This window comes from Apostichopus japonicus, chromosome 12 (assembly GCF_037975245.1).
Source record: "Apostichopus japonicus isolate 1M-3 chromosome 12, ASM3797524v1, whole genome shotgun sequence".
Lineage (NCBI taxonomy): Eukaryota > Metazoa > Echinodermata > Holothuroidea > Aspidochirotida > Stichopodidae > Apostichopus > Apostichopus japonicus.
Genome location: NC_092572.1, coordinates 9,601,781 through 9,627,735, shown reverse-complemented (window position 1 = coordinate 9,627,735; position 25,955 = coordinate 9,601,781). Strand labels below are relative to the sequence as shown.

Genomic DNA, 25,955 nt, shown 5'->3' with positions numbered 1-25,955 from the left:
AGAAGTTTTTACTCACATATATAAGGAAATGTAAGTAATTTTTTTTTAAGTATACAACACATATGTTCGTCTTTAACATAGAATAACCTATGTGGTACATCAAGATACGTTCATTGACGGTCAGCTCTGCATTTTAGTGATAAGTAACAAGTTTATATTTCTTAACATATGGCATGTTTATGTCGCATATTATGCCCTCGAAGATATATCACACATCTGCAGATGGCCTATACCCGCCATCACTTATACAAGTTTATAGCTTAAATTCACACCATCTGTGCCATCATCTTTTAACCTGATTAACCCTCAGGCTGTTTGTTAACTTATATCTTCATATCTATACCCGGCCTCTCTCTCTACCACAAAGTTACACAACAACAACAGGCAAACAAAGACCAATAATAAGTGATAGGCAGGAAGCATAGTGAAGGGTATACGTACCCTTAAAAACAATTTATATCAACCAATAGCCTGAGTTTTCTCAGTGGTAATCTTCACCAGAAATAAGAATGTATCAGCTTGCTTGTTGACTAGCTACAGGTATGAGGGTACCTATGCTTTCTTTATTTTTTTTGTGGCTAGGACTAGGAGTTAATTTCACTTCAATGTTTGCAAATTAAATTGTGTTTCTACACTTCTTACACTCCTTTCAGACAGATATAAATGTACTGTATCTTCATGGTCATTAATTATTGTAAAAAGCTTCAAAAAATGTGCCATTCATATCAAACAAAAAAAAAGATTTTGTCTCCGAGAATAATTGATTGGTATCAGATAAAAAGAAGAGGCTGTTAAATGGGCACAGATGTATACATAGCAATCTTTGTGAAGAGAAATCAAAGTGTTTCAGTTGGGATATTTAGAAATTAGAAGTACAAATTAATACATAAGCTACAGTAAATACTGCACAAAATGTGAACATCTGAATTGTCCCAATGTGTTTTATAGAATGGATTTTGTTTAGAAAATTTGTTTAAAATTATTGAATGACATTTAACAATTATTGTGAGAATCACTCAAAATTGTACCTATGAATTTATTCTAATATTTTGAACAGAATCATAGCTTTCAGTAGTAAATATTTGCTCTCATCAAGTATAGGTTTTGTAGGGCATTTCTGTGAACTCGTCAGGATCGGTTTCAAGGGTCTTTTACCCCTGGAGATTTCATCTAAAGTGACAAAGACCCGATTCCATCTGCGTCCCTTTAGGGTTCGATATTTGATTGACTTGTCTTGTGGATGGTCTGTGAAAAGGAAAAGGGTTGAAATATATTTCATCGTGTTGAAGAAGAGTGTCTACAACACTGTCTTTTTCTTACTTTGAAATATGGGACTAAATACTACTAGGGATTTATTTCTCATTGTCAGTCAATTGAAATATTAAGAAAAATGCCTGCGGGAAGATCTTCTTCGTTTTCTCTTCAATTTTGAGGTGTAAACAATTGATTAATTCAATATTTATAAAATCGTCATTTTATTTACTCATTTCTACAGCAGCCAGAGTGTTTATTTGTTTTATTTTTGATCTCCCCTGCAGCTAGGAGAGGATTCGTTTGTGGATGTTTTATGAATAGGATGTGATATTTCGACCGCTATCGACCTGGTTACCGTTACAAAGATGGCGTCCTTCCTAATCTGTGTGTCTTCCTTATTTCTACTCATATCAGGTAAAAAACAAAAAATTAATTGAAATTATTTAAAAGCTGGTGTTTTTTTATGTTTTATATCAATTGGTCAACCATCTTGCCATACTTGTGATATACTCATTCAGGGATGTGCCCAGGATGTCCTGAGTGCCGGGTATACTGATCGCCGTCCGATTTTTGAAGGTGCTCAGGTGCCAAATGCTGGCAGTTGTGTAGCTATTTAAGCACATACACAAGTACTAGTTTTGCTAATGTTCAATTTACATTTTTTATTTTTTTTTAGTGAAATATATTACATACAGGTCTGGTAAAAGTTATTAGTTTGTTTCAAAGAGATTTTGCAAGGGACCGATTGAGAGCCGTAAGTAAGTTTTCTCGCATGGGTAACTGATGCATTATTAGTCTGTATGATTTGGGCATCAGGCTAGGCCCAATTTATGTTGAATATATTGTTAGGAATGTCGGGATTTTACATGAAAATAGTGCTGGGCGGGATTCACAATTTTTAAGACAGTGCTGGGCGGAAATTTTTAGTGCTGGGCGGGGCCGCCCAGTGCCGCCCAGCGTGGGCACATCCCTGCTCATTATAAAGTAACATTGGATGAAAATATTGTATCATGCCGTACCTCTTTTTATGACCAAATTAATCTTGGTGACTGGTTAAATGAATTTGATTCAATTGTCGGCATAAATGCAATATAAAGACCACACAGCTTAATTTAAAAATTCAGTTGGACCATTCGTTGCCCTTATGCTAATGGTCTGCAAACTTTAGGGGGCATGACCTAAACATTTTATTGGGTCGCAGAGTTTTGCAAGATGTCAGAAAATATATCTAGAGTTTCTTAACTTGCTGCCAGAATTCAATTAGTTAGATTTTTTTAGCATCCAGTTCAAGATGGCATTCTGTAGGTAAATTCTGAGGGGTAGGAGTGGGGTGTACTATAGTCCTTACTGGAGATCCTGGGTGGTTGGTATATGACAGTTTGTGGACCCCTGCCCTATAGGCCTACACCACATTAAATATAACAATTAGCCGATTGTATTTCATTTTTAAATGTTCATATGTTTTATGTACTCAGTCAGGTACACTATGTAATGCTGTGTCCCATCATTAGTTGTGATAATTATCCGTGATGCGTCTGGTTACAGTTAAATTATAAACACATTTCTTTTCTGACCAGATTCACTCAAAAAGCTCATGAGATAACCATATATAACATTGTCCCAACTAGGGTACTCTGTGGATGTTCTATGAACCTAGTCTCTCAAAAGCAAGAGGTGGACACCCAATATTTGCCTAATAAATGAAGCAAAATTTTTCATTTGTTCTGAGCTCCTCTAAAGCAAATTTCATTTTTTTGGGGGGGCTTCATAATCCCATGTTGTAGGTCAAAATATATATTGTTATTATAGTAGGTTTGCAAAATTTAAGATATGTAACAGCCTTTCGGAAGATATCATCTTATATAGATACAGCTTATATGACATTATTGCAACCAATGTACCAATGTGAACTCTATTGGACCATTTTCAATGATGAGAACGGGGAATCATTTATCCAATATCGTATCACAAAATGATCAGATTGCTAAACAATTGCAAAGATTTATGTATTGTATGTATATATTTTAGATCCTCCTGCAAGCAGGAACTCGCGAAGAAGCCTCATTGGCTTATCAAAGCCGCAAGCTGACCGAAGTCAATCTCTTAGATTCATATTTAACGTCCATGATTATGAATTGTCAAATGTCAACAACTCTGTAACTGGACGACATACATTTATCTTGGAGTGACTCCAACTCGGGACCTTATGATTGAAAGGCACCGGCGTTAACCACTGAGCTAAACCTCCTTAAGATGCATCTAGCAGTTATCTACACAGAAACCTATAGTATTTTATAAGTATTTGATCAATTCTGAGCTCTCCAAACTGCTACACAGTAAAGGTAAACACTCAATCATTCCCTGCAGAACAGTTTACTCTGGAAATGCAGTTAGATGCTTTTAGGTTAATAAACTACCTGCTTGAAAGTGTTGTGAGCCAATATATTTAACAGCTCATTTACTATATCTCTACCATCTGTTGTGAAAGTTTGGAAGGTCAACAAACCAAAATGATGATGTTTGTTTTGCTAAGCTAAATTAAACCCGCCATCTGTTACTGTGTCATTAAATATTGGACCACCCGAAGATGTGCAGTTTGCGAGCAAGGGTATTTACATGGCTGCAGATGTTACATCAATCGGCAAAAACTAAAACGATCCATCCAATTTCAACCCACTCGTAGATCTCTGACATATTATTCATCTCTCTCACACGACGTAAGCAGGATCTTTCGGTTCAGATCTAGGTATTATATGGCCGGGGTTTTATATAGATAACTCTGTTTCTTCAACAGCTACAGTAAATGAATCACTTTTGCCATATGTCTTCAAATATCAGATCAAGTGAACTACCCGGTCTTTGTAAAAAAAAAAATGATTAATCCACCACTTTCTTGCTCATTATCTTTAAAAAGGTTAAGTTAAGCCCGAGGATTGATCAAATTACATGAATTGATGTTAAATCATTAAAACGAGGTACTCAAAACTTGATCGGATTTTAATTAGTTTATCATAGTTTAGTCGTACCATCTGTGATTTGCCAATTATTATCAGTGTACATGCAAACCACCGTACTCTGTTAAATGATAGATGATCAATTTCAGTTTAAAGTTTTATGGTTTATCATTAATACTCACTTTCTACCCTTCAGTCATATTATCGTCACAAGACAGTACGATATAATTAAGAGCTCGGTGAGGAGAGGGAGTGAAAAGTTGTATTTTACTATAGTAAATAATGTCAAATTAAAATGAAGAGTAAATTTAAAGGTATGCTGTATTAACCACAATTATGCTAGACATTCAAATATGGTCATCTTTGTTCAAAATTCTTAAACTGTTTTTATTACAACCTTCGAGGAAATTTTCCTCACTGGGACATTCAGGTGTCTTGTGTGTTCTTTAAAAATGTCTGAATACAATGTTGAGAGTAAAAGACCTCCAGGAAAGTACTTTTTTGAAAGCTTCTAGCAATTATAGCGTGTTCTAATTTGGGGCCTATACTGACTACCAAAGCATTTCACTATAATTACTATCATTTGGACATAAAATACTTACCTGGCTGGTTACTTGTTCAGCTATACCGTACTTCAATTATAGCAAACATATGGCTGCTGATCCATTTACAAGTTGGTTGAAAGCTTGGTTACATTATTTGAAATGGTAGGCCTAATGAATTAATTGATCTGATATTTTACCACAAATTAATCCTGTTTAGCTTAAAAAATTTATACTTTTATAACTCATAGTTGAACAAGGTTGACATTTCCAAACAAGACTCCAGCATCGGGGCAAATATTTAACAGAAGCCGGCTCATGACGACCAATTGTCTGTTTGACATGAATCAAACTCAGCTTCAGTGGGAGTCATCAATAGGACAACTAGTTATTTACATTCAGATTGGTAAATTGCTTTGTACTGTAACTAAATACCCCCAATAGGTCATATTTAAAAGTTGGTATCACCCTGTATTGCTTCAGAGATGGTGGATAAAAACGAAAATTAAAGGTATGCCTATATAAAGATCAAGGGTGGGCAACCTTTTTGAATGAATGACCAGATATAAGGAGTGAAAAATTGACTGGGCCGCACCTAACCAACGACCTGCTGTTGATTTCAAACCTTTGATTCCGAGGACTTTCAAGCAATAGGTGTGTGTACTTAAACGTATTCACAGAAACATAATGTCAATACAGTACAGTTGATGATTAATGGGGATAATTTAGGCCTACCCGACAGCATCATTAGTGCGGATAAATTCTAAGCAGTTAGCTCGTTTTTTGTGATGATGTAAAATAGGTTAATTTTTTTCATTTTCTTGAGCCATCTCACAGGCCGCAAAAAAATCACTGGTGGGCCGCATGTGGCCCGCGGGCGGTAGGTTGCCCACCCCAGCTATAGATGATCCACCATGTAAAGAGGAGTTTTACTGGCCGTAAGCTGGTGTTCTATTTCCCCAAACCTGGTGTCCTATTCACCGATCTGCACATCTCTCCTACAGTTCACATGGTGCTCATTCCCTCATGTTGGAAACATGGTTTGTTAGTTGCAAAATATTTCAGACAACCAGATTTACTTTCAGTGTAACCATCTGGAGAGTAAGACATGGTTAAAAAATATATCCTAGAAGCATGCAGTAATCTACGATAAGCTCCAAAGTGAAAATTAGAATTGAGATTCAATACAGTTAGCTTCAAGTCTCATGTGATATAAAGTGCATCAGAAACAAATGTTGACAGTATCATTACAAATGTACAGTATTCTCATAGCATCTTTAAGGCAGCGGTCAGAGTTGCACTATTAAGGGATTAGGTTCAGGAATCACATTAAGGGGCACATGTATTCAACATTTATTGTATCAAGCATGATCATGAATTATTTCATCCTAACTTCCTTTTTAGAAGCAGATTTCAGACATTTGCCTTTAGAATCTTGCTAAGAGGCACACACCTGACATTTATGGTATCAATAAATTACATCATTGTATTGTAAGCTCCTTTAAAGTAAATAAATTTCAGGATTTTATTTGAGCTTCGAGAATCAAGCATCTACTGCACTTGTACTGTATCAAACCCCTCTCCGAGTCAACTTCCAGAATGTTGTTAATCTTCAAGCAACTGTTAACGAGACACGCACCCTGACATTAACCTAATGTAATCATGTCCTACAGGTATAATGCACTTAAGGATTGGGTAATTATCTGAAAGAAGGACATTAAAGAAAGTGTCTGTAAAATCATTGATTATCAAGTTGCATCTCAAACGGAAAGTATATAGATATTTATTTGTTCAAATATTTCTCACAATTTATATTCATAGTACAGATCAATTGGAATAGCCGTAAAACCAATATTATGCATTAGCATTTAATATGACAACCCACAACCCCTTCCCTCCCCCTCCCCTCCCCCTCCCCTCCCCCTCCCCACCCCCTCCCCACCCCCTCCCCCCAAAAATGTGACCAAAGCTAGCTTCTGTAGTAGTACCATTCTGTAGCTCATAAGGAAGATATGATTTGAACAAAGAACAAATATAATATCCTGAGTGTTGCTTTAATCTGTTCATCTGATTCATAATTTGCTATTACGTGAGGCATGAACTCAGTAGGAAATGGTTTACATGATATCAACACTATGGAAAAAGGTCAGGCGGCAGCACAGATTAACTAACTGCAGTCAAGTTTGTTAGAATTGAAGACGGCAGGATTAATTTGGTTATTACTTTTGTTATCGCCATAAATAAATTGACATTTCATTCAGTTCGTGGTCGTCGCCTTATGTTCGGCTTTGTCTGGATGGTGTGAACCCTGTTTCAGCAACCTTCTTTATCTATTATGGGCAGATGACCTGGAAATTATAGACATTAATCAGTGTTAAAGCAGGAAACATGGTTTTAGTTATACCTTAAAGTATCTTGCTAAGAAGCAGAATTGTAGAATGACAACCACAGGGTGAGGTGTACATGATATACTTTTGAAGTATCCTTGGTATGAGTACAAATACAAGGCTCTGAGCATGAGTACATAATCCTCCATTAGTATTGATAATAAATTTCCAAATTGTCCCCTTGTTATGAGTACAAATAGAATTAGAAGGCTCTGAACATGAGTACATAATCTCCCATTAGTTATATTGATAATAAATTTCCAAATTGTCCCCTTGGTATGAGTACAAGTAGAAGTACAATGCTCTGAGCATGAGTACATAATCTTCCATTTAGAATTGATACTTAATTTCCAAATTGTCCCCTTGGTATGAGTACAAGTAGAAGTACAATGCTCTGAGCATGAGTACATAATCTTCCATTTAGAATTGATACTAAATTTCTAAAATGTCCCCTTGGTATGAGTACAAATAGAATTAGAAGGCTCTGAACATGAGTACATAATCTTCCATTTAGAATTGATACTTAATTTCCAAAATGTCCCCTTGGTATGAGTACAAGTAGAAGTACAATGCTCTGAGCATGAGTACATAATCTTCCATTTAGAATTGATACTTAATTTCCAAAATGTCCCCTTGGTATGAGTACAAATAGAAGTATAAGGCTATGAGCATGAGTACATAATCTTCCATTTAGAATTGATACTAAATTTCTAAAATGTCCCCTTGGTATGAGTACAAATAGAAGTACAAGGCTATGAGCATGAGTACATAATCTTCCATTTAGAATTGATACTAAATTTCTAAAATGTCCCCTTGGTATGAGTACAAGTAGAAGTACAATGCTCTGAGCATGAGTACATAATCTTCCATTTAGAATTGATACTAAATTTCTAAAATGTCCCCTTGGTATGAGTACAAATAGAATTAGAAGGCTCTGAACATGAGTACATAATCTTCCATTTAGAATTGATACTTAATTTCCAAAATGTCCCCTTGGTATGAGTACAAGTAGAAGTACAATGCTCTGAGCATGAGTACATAATCTTCCATTTAGAATTGATACTTAATTTCCAAAATGTCCCCTTGGTATGAGTACAAGTAGAAGTACAATGCTCTGAGCATGAGTACATAATCTTCCATTTAGAATTGATACTAAATTTCTAAAATGTCCCCTTGGTATGAGTACAAATAGAAGTACAAGGCTATGAGCATGAGTACATAATCTTCCATTTAGAATTGATACTAAATTTCTAAAATGTCCCCTTGGTATGAGTACAAGTAGAAGTACAATGCTCTGAGCATGAGTACATAATCTTCCATTTAGAATTGATACTAAATTTCTAAAATGTCCCCTTGGTATGAGTACAAATAGAATTAGAAGGCTCTGAACATGAGTACATAATCTTCCATTTAGAATTGATACTTAATTTCCAAAATGTCCCCTTGGTATGAGTACAAATAGAAGTACAATGCTCTGAGCATGAGTACATAATCTTCCATTTAGAATTGATACTTAATTTCCAAAATGTCCCCTTGGTATGAGTACAAGTAGAAGTACAATGCTCTGAGCATGAGTACATAATCTTCCATTTAGAATTGATACTTAATTTCCAAAATGTCCCCTTGGTATGAGTACAAATAGAAGTACAAGGCTATGAGAATGAGTACATAATCTTCCATTTAGAATTGATACTTAATTTCCAAAATGTCCCCTTGGTATGAGTACAAATAGAAGTACAAGGCTATGAGCATGAGTACATAATCTTCCATTTAGAATTGATACTTAATTTCCAAAATGTCCCCTTGGTATGAGTACAAATAGAAGTACAAGGCTATGACCATGAGTACGTAATCTACCATTTAGAATTGATACTAAATTTCTAAAATGTCCCCTTGGTATGAGTATGGTATCATTGTGTAAATATATAAAAAGTATATAATTGTCCAGCCCTCTAACTAGATGCTATATTTATGCTTATATCTCCCATTAGCTCTTATCCAGGTGACCTTGAACCTAATAGTGGTCACCCCTGAACGTGTGGCTGCACCCCTGGGCAGATCGGCGATTATCCCCTGTACCACAGATCAGACAGACGAACCATACGAGGTCATTTACTGGAGCAGAGGCCATCACCCAGAAGAGTCGGAACAGATTGTTTTCAAGAGGAAGGATACCCCTCCCGGTGGCATTGGAATGACATCGGGGCATTTCAATATAACCGAGGATGGAGGTCTAGTTATAAACTACATGCGAATAGAGTTTGAGGGGTCATACGTATGTCAAGTGTTGGACGCTGCGTTCGACGACGATTTCAGCACCACAGAACTGATAGCCACAGGTAAGGAACTACTCTGCACAGTACTATATGTGTGCTTTCATGTTCACATACATGTGATATCCACAGGTACCGGGAACTACTCTGCACAGTACAGTATGTGTGCTTTCATGTTCATGTGATAGCCACAGGTACCGGGAACTACTCTGCACTGTATAGTGTGCTTTCATGTTCATGTGATAGCCACAGGTACCAGGAACTACTCTGCACAGAATGTGTGCTTTCATGTTCATGTGATAGCCACAGGTACAGGGAACTACCCTGCACTGTATAGTGTGCTTTCATGTTCATGTGATAGCCGCAGGTACAGGGAACTACCCTGCACTGTATAGTGTGCTTTCATGTTCATGTGATAGCCGCAGGTACCAGGAACTACCCTGCACTGTATAGTGTGCTTTCATGTTCATGTGATAGCCGCAGGTACAGGGAACTACCCTGCACTGTATAGTGTGCTTTCATGTTCATGTGATAGCCGCAGGTACCAGGAACTACTCTGCACTGTATAGTGTGCTTTCATGTTCATGTGATAGCCGCAGGTACCGGGAACTACTCTGCACAGTATAGTGTGCTTTCATGTTCATGTGATAGCCACAGGTACAGGGAACTACCCTGCACTGTATAGTGTGCTTTCATGTTCATGTGATAGCCGCAGGTACAGGGAACTACCCTGCACTGTATAGTGTGCTTTCATGTTCATGTGATAGCCGCAGGTACCAGGAACTACCCTGCACTGTATAGTGTGCTTTCATGTTCATGTGATAGCCGCAGGTACAGGGAACTACCCTGCACTGTATAGTGTGCTTTCATGTTCATGTGATAGCCGCAGGTACCAGGAACTACCCTGCACTGTATAGTGTGCTTTCATGTTCATGTGATAGCCGCAGGTACCAGGAACTACTTTGCACTGTATAGTGTGCTTTCATGTTCTTGTGATAGCCACAGGTATAAAGGAACTACTCTTCACTGTAGGTGCTTTAATGTTCATGTGATAGCCACAGGTACCAGGAACTACTCTTCACTGTAAGTGCTTTCATGTTTATTCAGGTTTCAACATAACACCACAAAGTACTTCAATGCATGAGACACAAGGACCCAATAATATTTGGTTTCATAGAGGTTTTATTTTCATTGTAGGGTTATTTTTGTTTCTGGTTTCTTTGTATTTAGTTATTCCAGGTAAGGGCAGTGTTTTAATTTCAGGGCTGGAGGAAGTTCCCCAGTGAAGTCCGTTTCCATTTCCTCCGGTTCATGGTGTTTGTTTAATAGTTTGTTGTGCTAACCATTCTGAATAAGTTGCTTGTCTACTTTTGCACAGGATTTCTTTTTTAGTTTTCTTTATAGTTTGGGCTTGTTCCCAGGGCAATATTACAGGCAGTGACATCATTGACCTTTGTGATCTGTAGAGATTTTAACTGCTCATATGTTTCCTGTACAGACAGATTAGAAAAGAAAACTAAAATTTTATTTAAGAGATCTATAGCACAGATATCACTGTATTGTGTCCTCATTAAACAATGCTGAAGACTTGATCAAGTTTCATTATGATGTCATCAAGCTACACATGCTTCATATTTAAAAATGTTTTTTTTTTATGTTTTTTTAAATTTATTTCCATGTAAATTTTTCTCAAAACGGAAATCTGGGTTTTGCATATGATGCTGAATCTCAAAATATTGCAGCTCTTAACATGACCTAATTATGACCTTACGTCACTATGTGGTCCTCCTAAAGGTCATCAGTATTGTAACAAAATCTGCTAGAAGTTCAAATAATGGTCACTCATGCTCCACCAACTGTCAATAACATTTGCTGTAAGCCTCACAGCATTTTTCCTCTCTGAGACATTGAAAAGAGGAGCATCACATTATTCAAATGATATATATGGGCTTGTAATTAAGGGTTAACTCATTAAGGGCTAAAATAAGACATTTTTAAATGAGCCCAACACTCCACATCACAGTTTACACATATTTAATGAGTTACCCAGATTTATCAAAACTTCTTGGAAATGAAAATATTAGCTTTTCAAAAATGTCAACAGATTTTGAATGAGATTTATCACGCACAACAAATGTATTGAATATGGGGCAAACTGGATCGGTGTCTGTAGTACTTTAATGCATATCAACAAAGGAAAATGGAAAGGAATAAATAGGGATACTGTAGAAATAAAGTGGCAATCTAAATATAACGTCGTCGTGGGTGACTAGCTCGATCTCCTGAGACTACAAGTGCAGTTTATCTGAACTATTACAAATAAATCAAAGGGGCAGATGTTTCTCTAAAGTTCCACCATTCGTACCAGTTCGGAAACAAACGGACAATCTCTATCTATAGTATAAACTGCTACAGTGTCAGTTCTCAGCCTTCACATCAATCTGTGGCTGCGGCAATGATTGCAGGTACCATTGCGATATCGTCGTCCAACATCGTGTTCGTGGAGAGAAATCTTCATTTTCTTGATTGCCATCGATTCATTTGTCATCAACTGGTATCGAGACAGTAGTTTTGTAACCTTTACAAGAAGCCTTACTTGAGGCCCTCTGTAAGGAAGATGGATTGCAGAAGTTTTCTTTATTGCCCAACGACATTTGTTTCCTTTTGTGTGTGTGTGTGCGTGCGTGTGTCCAGGCCAGGATAGTGACTTTTATTTGAACAGCAGTATAGATCTCTTCCCATGCCTGCACCTCAAACAGTCTGGCAATTTACAAAAAAAATTCATATTTTTTTTCAAAGCTCAAGAAATGTTTGCCTGCACTTGTTTTGTATTCTGACTGAGGATTTGAACAAAAGAATTCTAAGTCCTCGGATGTGATTTCTAAAGAATCACCACGTCCTCGAAAGAATTGTATTGTTATGGGGTATTGTTATGGTTAGGGGTATGAGGATTTGAACATTGGAAAAAACAATGGAGTCCTCGGTCTGAATGTAAAACACACCTGTGTGCACACAATGTTCATCACCGTGTTGCGGGTACTTTTCTTAATGGAGGCAGAATGAAAGAACAAAGCAGTCATTGTTTTGATTGCAATTGTAACAGCCATATCAGTTGTTTTTTTGTTTAGGAAAATTGTTTGTGTTTGAGGAAGCAGACTCTAAAATCCATCATTATTGAGGTCTACCTCTGCGGCCTAGAAAGTATATATATTCCATATATAGACAAATCGATCTATATTGGACCATCAATATTCTGCAAAAAAAGAACTTAAACAAATTCTGTAGTGAAGAAAATAAGTCATTCATGAAGCAAGGACGACACATTTTCATAAACCCAACCCAAAATTAAAATTCGGGCAACTTTAACAAATTTTTGCTCCTTCCATATGCGTCCATGATTCTCATCAACACCTGTTTCTCGCATCATAAAAATGAACGAATGTATCTCTTCCTACTCTTCACGTCACGGTCCCATACCAATTACCGATTCTTCTTCGCAGCTCAGCGATACCTCAAGCTTCTCCCCCTTATTTTCCAGAGGAAGCTACCGTCAGTTGGGAGTTCCATAGCTATTTAAGTGTCAAATTTTATCGCCTCATCTGCCACGGAGGTATCGTTGCTAATGTATTATTCACGGCCTGGATGCATTTTTTATCAAATATCCAAGTAAAGCCCACCTGTTCACTGACATATCTTAGAGCAATACTTCCGACTCATGTATTTCAAGAGACTCGATCTTGAAAAGTATATTTTCACCATTTAACTTCCATTCTTGATTTATTCATTACTTTTCGATATATTTGTGGATATATTTCTGAGCTTTCTACCTGAAGTCAAGCAGAAAGTCGTCGGTCTTAATTCAGTCTGTGATTTCAACTTTTATTTAAAACTTAGTAAACTTTTTGTTTTCCCTTTTGGATTCAGAGCAAGCAAGTTTTGAAAGAAGGAAGAGCTACTTGAATCCTAATTATTATATAACTTTACTCAATTTCTCATGGTTCAATCTTAGCTTTGGAATTTCAAGTTGATTTTCTGCTTATATCACCGGCTGGGGATGGAGGGGGAGGGTTGGGTAGGAGTGGGGGAGGGGCAGGCTAGGAGTTGGGGAAGGGCAGGAAATTTCAGCTGCAAACAAACTTTGGTGTTGTTCTATTCTTCTGTGCGTTTCTTTCGATACATTAACAAACAAAACAATAACAAATTTTCCAACCGTCTTTTTTGTTCTGAAGGCAACGATTTACCAATTCTTTGCAACCTCGTTCTCTCCTCTGGCATTCTGCTTACATTTCTTATGTAAATATAATGTTTACCCTTCATGCACCCTTGATTGATTGTTTGTCTTTCATAAAATAAAAAGAAGAAGAAGAAAACTTTCAAATGATTTTAAACTACCATCAGCAGCTGGCATGGGGGGGGGGGAGGGAGGGGGGGGGAGCGGTAAAAGTTAACAGAAGCAGAATATAGATTGGCGACAGAGGACATACAGTTGTATCATAAATGTGGTTTCAGGTCTTTATTGTACCCTTCCAAATAATGATTTTGAATATTCTAGAAATTGGCAAGTTTTGTATCAGACAGGGGCCTCTCAGTCGCTTTTATTTCAAGTAAGGGGCCAAGGGCAGAAAAACCGCATGTATGTCAACAGTGCCCCAGACAATCAATGAACATGTAGGATTCAATCAGACGGATGTATACAGACTTAGCTGTTACATGTACTGTATATGCACAGTACTACATGTTGATAACAGAATCCATCTCAATTAAAATGGGTTTTTTGAGGTCAGTGCTTATAAAGTCTCAATACGTGTTTGGTGATGAATTTCGGAAACAAACTTCCGAAGCAGATTCAATGTTTCTAATTCTAAATGCACTCTGACCAGGTGGGTTTAACCGAGAAAAGCTGTCGCAATTGAAAAAAAGAAATTTATTTTCTGTTGCTCTTATGGTGCAAACAATTTACCGTAAAATCACTGCGACCGCCTATATCAGCATGCCCTCATTACACAAATATGTAACCTACTGTACTATGTACTCGTATCGTCCACTCATAAGCCCTATGCCTAACGGTCTGTTGGGCGGGGCTTGCAGATTTTGAATGAAGTTTGAAGAATCTACGGACTCGTTAACAAATCTGGCAAATTTAATTCAGCTTAACGACAGATAACTCAATAGAAATAATGATTATTAATATGAAAATTGCATAGAACTGTGTTATTTTCACTGAGCTTTTAGGGCAGTAAGCTAGAGTTAAAATTTGGCAAACACACATTGAGACAATTAACCACAAAGACTGACTTTGATAAGTTTTTATACTGTATTTGTCTTTATTGGTTTTGAGGTCTTTACCTAGATACATGGACTAACAACAATTGATTGATTGTTTCCTTTTTCTGGGTTAACTGTTTATCTAGAGCTGATTAAAAATAATGTTATTATGTTGCATTTTACCATTTTACCAAAAATGATAAGCTTAATAATTTCATACCTTAAGATCTATATCCCTTTCATGTTCATCTCATATACCTTGAGGTATACCCTCGAGGACCTGTACCTCATACCTCAATGGTACCCTTTAAGTGCACCTTGCACCTCAACAAGTGTACTTTATATCATAAGATATGGCCCCTAAAGTGCATGTGTTACCCTAAATATCCCTTAAGTTCTACCTCAGTGTATCACTTGAAGGGCATCTTTTACCTCAACATATACCTGTTGATAGATCTGCACTTCATAGCGTTACATCTCCCCTGATGTGCATGTGAATTACCTCAATATATCCCATTGGTTCTACCTCAGTGTATCCCTTCAAGAGCATTGATTACCTCAACATATCCCTTGTAGGTGTACTGTATACCATAAGATATCCCCTGAAGTGCTTGTGTTACCTCAGTATATCCCTTTAGTTCTACCTCAGTGTATCCCTTCAAGTGCAATGAGTAGCTCAACATATCCCTTGTAGGTTCATTGTATACCATAAGATATCCCCTGATGTACTTGTGTTACCTTAAATATATCCCTTTAGTTCTATCTCAAGTTATCCCTTCAAGTGCATCTATTTTTGCACCATGTCCCTTGTAGATGTACTTCATACCATAAGTTATCCTGTAAATGTGTATTAACTTAATATATCCCTTTAGTTCTACAGCCTTAAGGTATTCCTTCAATGCATCTTATTGTCTGATGTCGTATCCCTTTAAATCGTCAGTTTTAAAAACACTCCTCCTGAGACTCACCCGAAAATGCAAAACCGTTTCCTTTCCGCTTATATTAGTCTCAAAACTTGCAAATCGTTTCACTTCTCAGGCTCCCTTTGGCCTCTTTCTCGTGAGTCGAGTCCTCCGTTGATTAGTATAACATGCAAAGCTGCGCTTTAGACAGTTTTCAAGAGGCCACTCAGATGTTGTAAAAAAGACCCCTTCCGCAGGTCACCTGTCGCCGAGATTTCATGCAGCCCACGTCTCTCGTTAAGAAACGGTGTGAAAACGGTCAGCTCGGATGGTGTAATGGAGAAAAATAAGACCGAGATAAAAACTTTGCACGTCAGGTTAAAACTAACCCTCCAATAGTAATGGCAGCAGATCACGCGTGCGAGTGAAAGCGAGCCGATAATCGATATATAGATAGATATATCCGACATGTATCCGGTCCTCGATTACAAAAGTTCGTTTTTCAAATGTCAGGATTCTATCTGTTATTGTAATTACTTTCGTCAGTGGTGTACCATCGTTAGAAAACTTTAATTTCTCTATTTTGAAAAGATGATGTCACCTGATTATACGATTGGAATTTCTTTTTTTCGGAGTTGAAAATCATCCAACTGTAGATAGCTTTGCTAATTATTGGTCACTTTCAAACTCTATTCTGAAAAAACATACAAACAATCACTTTTTCACGAAGTAGATACACAATATGCCGATAGCCATTGAATTTCTTTCCCAAAAGTTTAGACTTTTTGTATTATTATGTGAAAAGATACATACATTTATGTCTATGTAACCATACTAGCTACATTATACTTGATCGTAATGGGATATCATTATCACCATAGTAACAGTGATTCACCGAAATCAATGCAAAAAAATACCCTGCAGTTAATAGGCAGTGTATGTAGCCATCGCAAAGCAGCTAGAAGAAACCGTAGTAGCAATCTTAAATCTGATCATGGAGCCACAGAGCCTCTGTAAGAAGTTAGCTATGTTTGTAATGAATCATACTAGGAATTAAATCCATCCTCTAGCCAATTCTTGGGAGGTTCTCAACTTTCCATTAAAGAATAATTCACGTTTATAAACTTAACACAGAGTGCAAACACTTACAGGTCGTTACTCCTGAAGAAACTGAAAATTACTTAGTAAGGGTAGGCTATCGATACTTTTTTTTTTCTATCTTTACCAGTCAATATTTGAGATTCTTTATACAACATTAGCTTACACTGCTGGCATTATGCAGAGCTCACATGAACTCCTAATGGATTTTTTTATCCTTAACAAAATAGCTTTGCAAAACTTTGAGAGATACAGTTTACAAAGGGCAGATCTAAGAAGTATTGATATTCTCGGATGTGGTGGAAAACTGTTCTTTGGCGCCAACATTCAAAGAAACATTAAATGTTTACAGGGCATTTAACAGAATGATCACAGTAGCATTGATCTTTGTTGTTAAATCATGTTTATTCATGAAGGGAAGTTTTAAAATAATGTTTTCCAACGCACCTCCAGATGGTATCTTTACAATACTTTCAGATATTTAAACTCATCATGTTTAGAAATTCAAATTAAAAAATATCATCCAAAGGTTCAACATAGAATTCATATCTATTAATGACGAAAAAAAGAGTTTCGCTGATATTAAAGTAAAATTAAAAGCATTAAAATTAAGAAATGATTCCAACACCCAATCCAGAATCTGATGGTGGTATTTGAAGTTCCTGATACATGTACAAATGTCAAGAACTATAGTGTGGTACATATGCACTTGCATTGTACAGGAAAAAAATTGAGGGTTCAAAATTTGTGTAATTCATTATAAAAGCTGAACTTTCTTTTCTTATGAGATATTATTGTTCCTGTGTATATATAGTAACTGCTACATATCTTTACTATCTAAAGCAATTTGCCAATTTTGAAAGTAGAAGCATTTTGCTCTTCCTGTGATAATTTATTCCCGGGCTGGTAAAATTGATTCACAGGCATACTTTTGTGGGTGCATGTAATAAAACCAGTAACTAGTAGGACCCTTTAAATTGAGTCATCACTTTGTAAAATTGTCAGGTAGTGTATATCCTATCACTTATGTGAGTTGGTAAAAATTGCTAAAGTTATGTAAAAAGTAGGCACTCTGTTAAAAGTGGGATGATATGCTAAGGGGGCTGCAGCCAGGCTGAAGCATCCTGCAGCCAGGCTGAAGCATCCTGTAGCCAGGCTGAAGCATCCTGCAGCCAGGCTGAATCATCCTGCAGCCTGGCTGAATCATCCTGCAGCCTGGCTGAAGCATCCTGCAGCCAGGCTGAAGCATCCTGCAGCCAGGCTGAAGCATCCTGCAGCCAGGCTGAAGCATCCTGCAGCCAGGCTGCAGGCTGCATTTGATGTAATCTTTTATGCTGTGTAGTGTCACACAGTAGGCACTGCAGTTTTCATATGATGGGCACCGTTGGTCTAAAGCGATAATCTCCATATATATTGATTCATCGTAGCCGCATGTTCTGGAATTAATTCACAGTGGCTTCAGTTTAACATGATTCCTATAATACTGAGGCTTATCTATACTAAATAGTACATACAGGCAGTCCTTCTCTATTTCATACGAACCAAACTATATTTCACTCCCAGCATGTCTGTTTAATGACAATATAACTTGCTGCCAACAGAAAGGTTGCATGGAAATCTTTAGCTCTGCAAGTGCCTGGCTTTATGTGTGCAGTATTACCAATAAATCTTGTAAAAGTCACGAACGTGACACTTGAGCAAAAGTCCGATTTAAACAACCAATCCCTAAAGACGAGCTAAATCATTCTTCGTCTTGACAAAGAATCCAGGGAGTTGAAAAGCAAATAACATATTTTTTTTTTCATTTCGTTCGCCGTACAACCGGTTACATATATACATGTACATTCCCATGTCGTTTGAACGAATTGAGTGCGATATTCTACTTCAATATCACTCTCACCGGAGCTAAATGAAGCTTTTTGAACCTTCGACCGCTCGGACAGTTAAGTCACACGATCTCCCCAGGAGTAGAAATGAAACTCTCCTCTTTCGAGTTTATTAACGTACGGAACTAAACTCTCTTTCGATAAAAACCTATCCCGCTTGTTTTGGTTCAGGATTTTGTGGAGTATTGTTTGCCCGGGCGAGATCGATGTATTGCGACCAGAATATCCAAGGGTTTACCCTCTCGATGAATCCCAGAGTGTTTTCAGCGAATTACTAATAAAGGGCAGTTTTGCATATCAGCGTGCATATTTAGGAAGAGAATCCCACGTGGAAGGTTTCAGTTGGCATTGCCTCGCCTGGCCCAATCAAATTACCTGGCTTGAGTGGCTAATGGCTTCAGGAATTTGATTTCACTTGATGAGTGGGGAAAGGACCATACATGTGATTTAGGCACCGATGTGATTGAATTAGATCCAATTCGTTGCATCTTTGATCTTTTCAAGGTGTAATTTAAATTTGTTCCCGGAAATGTTACATGTTTGGTGACATGTTTGATGACGTCTGAAAGTTCATGGAGGTCTGTTTTTACCTCCATGGAAAGATGTAAACTAAATTCCTGTTGATCATAAGTTTGTGAAAGTTTGACTAGATGCTTTACTTAGTTTTCCATGTCATACTGGGGGCTTTTTGGCATTCATTTATGCAGCATTGGTGGCCCTCTTCAAATTGTTATGGATGCTAAATTTAGTTGGTAAACACTTTGATCAGAATCACACACCATGGAATTGCAATATATTCCTCCTCAGTTCTAAAGGGAACTTGTCTGTCAAATACATTTTGATTTCAACGGCAGAAAAGATTTTTGTATCTTATTAGAAACACTAAAAAACTGATTCAGTTAGTAAATTAACAAATTTCATTGCATTTGAATATACTTTTACAAATTTTCATAAATTTGTAATGGGGATTTCTTTTTTGGTAAATAAGTATTTTATTGCATCGATTTAAGCCTAGCATACATACTGTTTTTAATTTTAATATATTAGCTATAATACCATGTAGTCTGCTGGCCAGTACTGATATAACTAGCATTAGACAAATAAAAGTGTTAGAAGAAGACCATATTTAAATATATCATTTAGTAAATAGCAAGGGGCTTGAATAAAATTTTAAAACTACCAGCTAAATTAAAGTTAACTGGTTTTTTACAATATGGGTCATTAACTGGCCAGTATCAGAAATTACCACTGTACGTATCAGATAAACACAATCCGTTGTTAAGTTGTTGGATTAGCCTGGTATATCCTACACTTGCTCTCAGGACTACTTGATTGCAAACACCTACAGTGGTAACCTTCGTGTGTTTTTCTGGTCTCGTAAGTGAAAAACATTGGCCTACATATAACTCATCGGCTCACTTTGGAAAGTTGCTGGTTTACCGATCAATATATATATATAGGGGATAATTTAGTGTTCAAATTTTGTGTACCAGTTGCAAACGGTCTGAATATTGTCTATTAGAAATTAATATGGTTCCCATGGTTTATATATGTAAAATATTAAATGATACAAGTTTGGACGTGTTTGTGTAGCATTTTGCGATGTGACACAGGATACATTATCCACTGATCATCCAACATGGAGAGTTTACGTTTTCAAGAAATAATTTTGCTGGTCATATGTTATTTGTCTCATATAAAATAACACTATTTAGAATGACTGTACTGTACAACAGTAAAAATGAGTCACAGACTTAGTAAACATAGTATATTGTATGGATAACTTAGGGCAAAGACATTTTAATAACCTCAAAGTTGTTTTTTTATTTATTTAATTAACTAGAAAAGGATTTTTCACTTGGATGCAGATGGGAGATGTGGGAGGGGGGTCGGTGGGGTGCAGGGAGGAGATATGTCTACCCAAAGTAGATCAAGACTCTTAATGTTTCAACTGGGTACAGTACATTTGACAGAAATCTGACGTATGTGTATACGGTACTGAGTGTGATGTTGGTACTGTAGCATATATATTGTAATGTACTCATACACATCCTCATGGATTTGTACTCATCGCATGCTCAATGCGTTTTGAGAATTAGTTTATATGTAGGTAACTGACTGCGCATGTTATGTACTGTAATCCATGACTTGTTGAAGGTACTTTAAATACTGCAGGGGTTCACTGCATCTATAGCCTGAACAAATTTAGATCCATCTCTGATATCAATGTCCATTTCAATGTTTACATGTAACTCACAATAAAACTTTGTTCTTCCAGCGTACATGTCTATCCCTGGATTCGAAGCTCAGTTAATTGTTTGGCATTAATTTAACACTCTGGTACATAAATCCATTTGTTTTTTTAAGTATTATTTTGATGTTGACATTATGTTTTTCAATGTTCTTTTTTTGTTTGGGTCAACTCTAACTGCTTGCTCTTTCTTGCATTAAGTTAGTACTCTGGAGTATAAATCCAATTTTTAGTTTATTTTATATTTGATTTTGTTTATGTCCTTTATCAATTTTTAATTTTATTTGGGTCAGCTGATGTGCTTTGTTTAGGCTTCCAGATCTGTTTACTGTTTAGAAACTGTGCAGAGATAAAGATCCTTCATCAAGTGTCAACTCAATATGGCGGTGTTTAAAAGACATAAAATTTCCCTTCTTATAGACAATTTTTTTCAAATTTTTGTTTTAATAATAAAATTTTGTTGTTGTACATTTTTTTCAACCGTCTTTTTTGTTTGAGTCAACTGCTCAGCTTTCATTTAGGCTTCCAGATCTGCAAACTTACCTTTCAGAAACTTAAAAACTCAAATTCCTAACACTAGCAGACTCTGTCCAGGACACACGTACCCGAGATCGAGGTCATTAATAAGTGTCACCTCTAGATATGGAGGTGTTTAAAAGACTTATATAATTTTCCCTCCTTATAGAAAAATATTTGTACAAATTTTTCTCAACTTTTTGTTTACCATAAATTTGTATATAATCAATCACTTTTGTACTTGAGAATATTACCTGGTGCCTGTCCTCCTGAGGAATAGAAATATATTAATATTTCATGATCCATAACTTACTAGTATATATATCTGTGATAAAATTCAAAACGACTTGAAAATGTGTGCATTGATCACTGACATAAATGATTTTGTACTGACCCTGTTGTCATAACCAAGTCAATACACATTATAATGAAAATGATAAAATTAAACTTTAAAAAAAAGAGTAGGCTTTAATAGTCAGAACATAAAACTTGTAAAAATTATCCATCATTACTCAAATTTATTGATTTGAAATATAAAACTGTTACTGATGGAGCAGGCTACTGTTTCTATTAATCAAATGTTCAGTATAATCAAATGTTCAGTATACGGTCATGTGACAGATAATATGCATTATGTATTTTTACTTTACGATCTTGCAGTTCAAGAAACGACCGACTTTGGTAGGCATGGTACTGCTCTGGTACAGTTAGTGTGTTAAAATTGTCATAATGATGAAGGAAAAAAATGTATAGTTCTGTCAATTATAATTAACTTTCTATCATCTTACCTCCCTGAACGCACATTACATTCGACAAGCAAATCATACCTCTGCACCCCTAAACTTCGCAAGTCTTTGGAATCAGTTACCAGACCATCTCAAACTTTGTTCTAATCTATCCACTTTTAAGAGCTTACTGAAGACTCATTTTTTTCTGTTCTGCATTTCAGTGTTGATGCTTTCCACTTTGTGAAGCACCATGAGTAGTTACTTGTTTCCTGGAGTAGTGCTATATAAATCTACATTATTATTATTATGAGCACAACCTTGCAAGTAAGACCTAATTATGGACCTAATTTATAGCCTATATAATGCCCCAGAATGCACCGTTTCACAAGTGAAGATTAAATTTTTGATCTTGGTTAGGACGCCCAGACCATCCTTCATGGGTGTGACCTGGATTCAACAACCCCATTATTAATATAATTTTTCACAATTTACCCAATTTTTTTATATATAATTTACCTCTCTGTCTCCTCACAACATCCGTACACTTTTACTGTCCTGTAATCCATAGTGACCTGGTATCCTTTGGACCTGAACTCCCATCATTGGTGGCCTATCAACCTAACTAAACCTCTTCCTCATGAATAATTCTACCACCCAAAATGTGTGCTAGTGTAGAGCTGTCAAATTTGTCTTGCATCGGTTAAACCCATGCACGCTTCAGTATTTTGCAACTTCAAAAGTCCAGCAAAGAAATTTAAGACATCTCTCAACCATTTCTTAATTGTTCTTAATTAATGTTTTGCATACTTTGTAAATAAATTTGACGCCTTCCAAAGTCAAAGAAGGAACTTTAATTGAAATTGGAGGAAGAAAACTCAGTACTATTTCTTAGTCTGTTGGGAATTTGTCGGAGATATTACATTTGTAACAGAAAACCAACGAAGCTGTCACGGTGCCTAGATTTATAAACAATAAATTTCCTATATACAGCATGATCATCTAAAAAATTGAAAATTATTCATCGACCAGTAATATTTTATAGCGATATATTTACTCACCGACAGTTTCATGTCATTTTTTTAATGGCAAATCTTGACGAATTATCGCATTTTAAACACTGCTTCTGATTGGAAATCTTCTCACAGTTTGTAAATTTATTGGTGCAAATTTAGAATTCTTATTTTAAAAAAAACATGTTCATACTGAGTATATCAAGTGACGTATTAGATCTTTGATAAACATATATTCTAGGCTGTTGGGCAATGACCTTGAGGACTTGAAATTTACATTTTATGTACATTTTACGATTTTTCATTTGACTTGTAGATATATGTACAAAATGTACATTTTACACCGATATTTATGCAACTTTTTGTGAGTTCTTGATCATTTTCTGACATGTCTAGTATTCAGTCAGTAATTTGTATTCAGATTCTAGCATACCGGACCTATATAGTTGCCTGCATGTACACTTATGGTACTAGGTACTCATTCTAAAGGGTTGTACTTGTTTTAGTACTCAATATCAGGGTACATTTGATACAGTCTACTGTACTGTATAAACAGTTTAAGCTCTATTGAGTACACATAATAGAGGCTTATGTACTCATTTGCATATGAAGGGGCATTCCATTTGTACTCGCCCTCTTACCAAGGGGAATTTCCCTTAACATGTATAGCATGCAGGCTATAATACATTGTGACATAAAACCTGAAGGGTTATATTTGAATTCATTTTTCATGTTTTTAGTAATGTTAAAATCCCCTTATTGATGTACTATATGGGTCATCAGCTTCATGGGATCAAATTTCAGAAGAACCTACAAAGTTGAAAATTAAAGTTGAAAATTTATCACTTATCTGCAGTACTAGTTGCATAATAAATAATATTAATACTTTGTACAGTGAAAAGTGTCAGGGTGACCAAATGTTGAGGATTGAATTAAATTCATTACAATACTGGTAACTTATGCCAATCGGATTATTGCATTTTCGACCTGCTTCTTATTGGAAATCTTCTCACAGTTTGTAAATTGATGGTGTAAAATTCAGAATCTGATTTTCCATACATGTTCATACTGAGTATATCAAGTGATGTATGAGATCTTTAATAAACATATGTATGCCAATCTTAACTTATTGGGCTCGGAGATATTGCTGACAATAAAAAGTAGAATGTGTAAAAGTAAGTTGGCCTGACGTTTCGATCCTAGCAGGATCTTCTTCAGAGGCTACAGTAACAGAAGGGACAAAAATACGTACAGAATACAGACAGGTTAATGAGCACGTTGAACACAATGAGATAGATGAAAGGGGATTATAAGTAGACAATAAAAACTAGAATAAGCATTGTCTTAGTTTGTAATTCCAATATATAAAAGCACCTCAATGCAACATGTCCTCATATCATAATTACAGAAATGAAAAACAAGAAAATTCTGAAATCTGAAAACTCAAAAGTATCAATTTATTAGAAGCTAGGAGAGGTACTAACGAAAAACTGCTGCGGTTTGGTTATTAATTTGAAAGGTTTCAAAATTCATCTCAGCCAAAGCTTTGACGTCCACACAGCTAGCTGTGCCTGGTATGTACAGTAGTCATAGTACCGTTCACCACACAATAATGACCATCTAGATACAGTACCTCAACAGATGGTCATGTGGGTTTATCAAGAGATGATATGTGTGTGGTTGTGTGTTTAATATTTCCATCAGTCATTTAATGATTTACAGCTTTTCCATTTTCATCTGTGGCATGATTACACCTACCAGTATTCGGTGACCATGCCACTACATAAATCACGTCTTAGTTCATTCGAAACATATCACCGTCCAAGCGCGAAGAAGAATTCCCAAAAGCGTATTTTTTGCCAGCATCAATCTTTTGTGGTACTGCAACATGATACTCAGATTTCTATACTCACAGGTCATTAAGGGCAAAATGACGTTCATAAAAAAAAAATTCGTTCATAAAAAAAGGAAACATGTATATACCTGATTTTTTTGTTGTTGCAATTTTTTGATATAAATTTCAGAATTAATGAGTAGCCTCATGATGCTCGTGCTATATGTGCGTGCGTAACGCAGTGTTTGTGTTTCGGGACAAACGAGTGTAAACATTTCTTGTAACAATTTTTAGGTTTTTAGGAAGGTTGATTAATTCATTAGACCGCTGACTTGCACATGGTAGGAGGGTAGAGGGTGAATGGTGGAGGGTGGAAAGTGGAATGGAAGCGCAACAGATGGAGCCTAAGGATCGTTGAAGCATTAACAGAGCTAAATATGTTCCTTTTCTTGTAATACTGGTCATTTGGACAGAGATGTATAGAACAATTAAGATTGCTGAGTTCATTGTGTCTAAGACAATGTTGATTTTTCTGTCGGCAGATATTCAACGTAAAACTTATAGATAATTCGATGAATTTCATATAAATTAGTGATATATTTTTCATTTAAAGGAAAGTCGGATTCCCCCTCAGCTTCCTGCGCATTAATTAATGTGTATCCTTGTGACCCGTTGTAATTTGCAGAATGTGACATTTTTCATAGAGAGTTTACTAACGGCAAGATATGATTATGTAAATATTAGTTAATTGTTTTGACAATGTTGCTGTTCCCTAACATGTCTGTATTACTGTACCACCACTTACAAACTTGTACAAGTAGTTTTCACGTTTTGTGAAAGCCAGGCCTACGTATCAATCTTTGAATGTCCGGTTGGCTGTTTTTAAGGCTTAAAGAATAGGTCTTGTCATCTGCTTGGATGATGAATTCCTGAATAGGACGTTGAGTCTTTTTCGATGCAGTTGCATGGATATATTAAACCAAATTTATGTCTATCATACCTTCAATTATGAAACTTTACGAAGCATGCCAGCTGAAAACCTTGCCCCTCTCATT

The 25,955-nt window shown here is 36.3% G+C and overlaps 1 protein-coding gene across 5 annotated transcripts in view; it reads left to right on the top strand.

Moving 5' to 3' along the window:
- Positions 1-25,955, top strand: part of LOC139976873 (uncharacterized) — a 150,344-nt gene that overhangs the window by 3,001 nt on the left and 121,388 nt on the right. For all 5 annotated transcript variants that reach the window (XM_071985738.1, XM_071985742.1, XM_071985741.1 and 2 more), the window contains exons 2-3: positions 1,539-1,668; positions 9,129-9,476. In XM_071985738.1, the coding sequence (XP_071841839.1) occupies positions 1,620-1,668; positions 9,129-9,476 (397 nt within the window). In that variant the 5' untranslated portion in view covers positions 1,539-1,619. The remainder of the gene's footprint in view (positions 1-1,538; positions 1,669-9,128; positions 9,477-25,955) is intronic.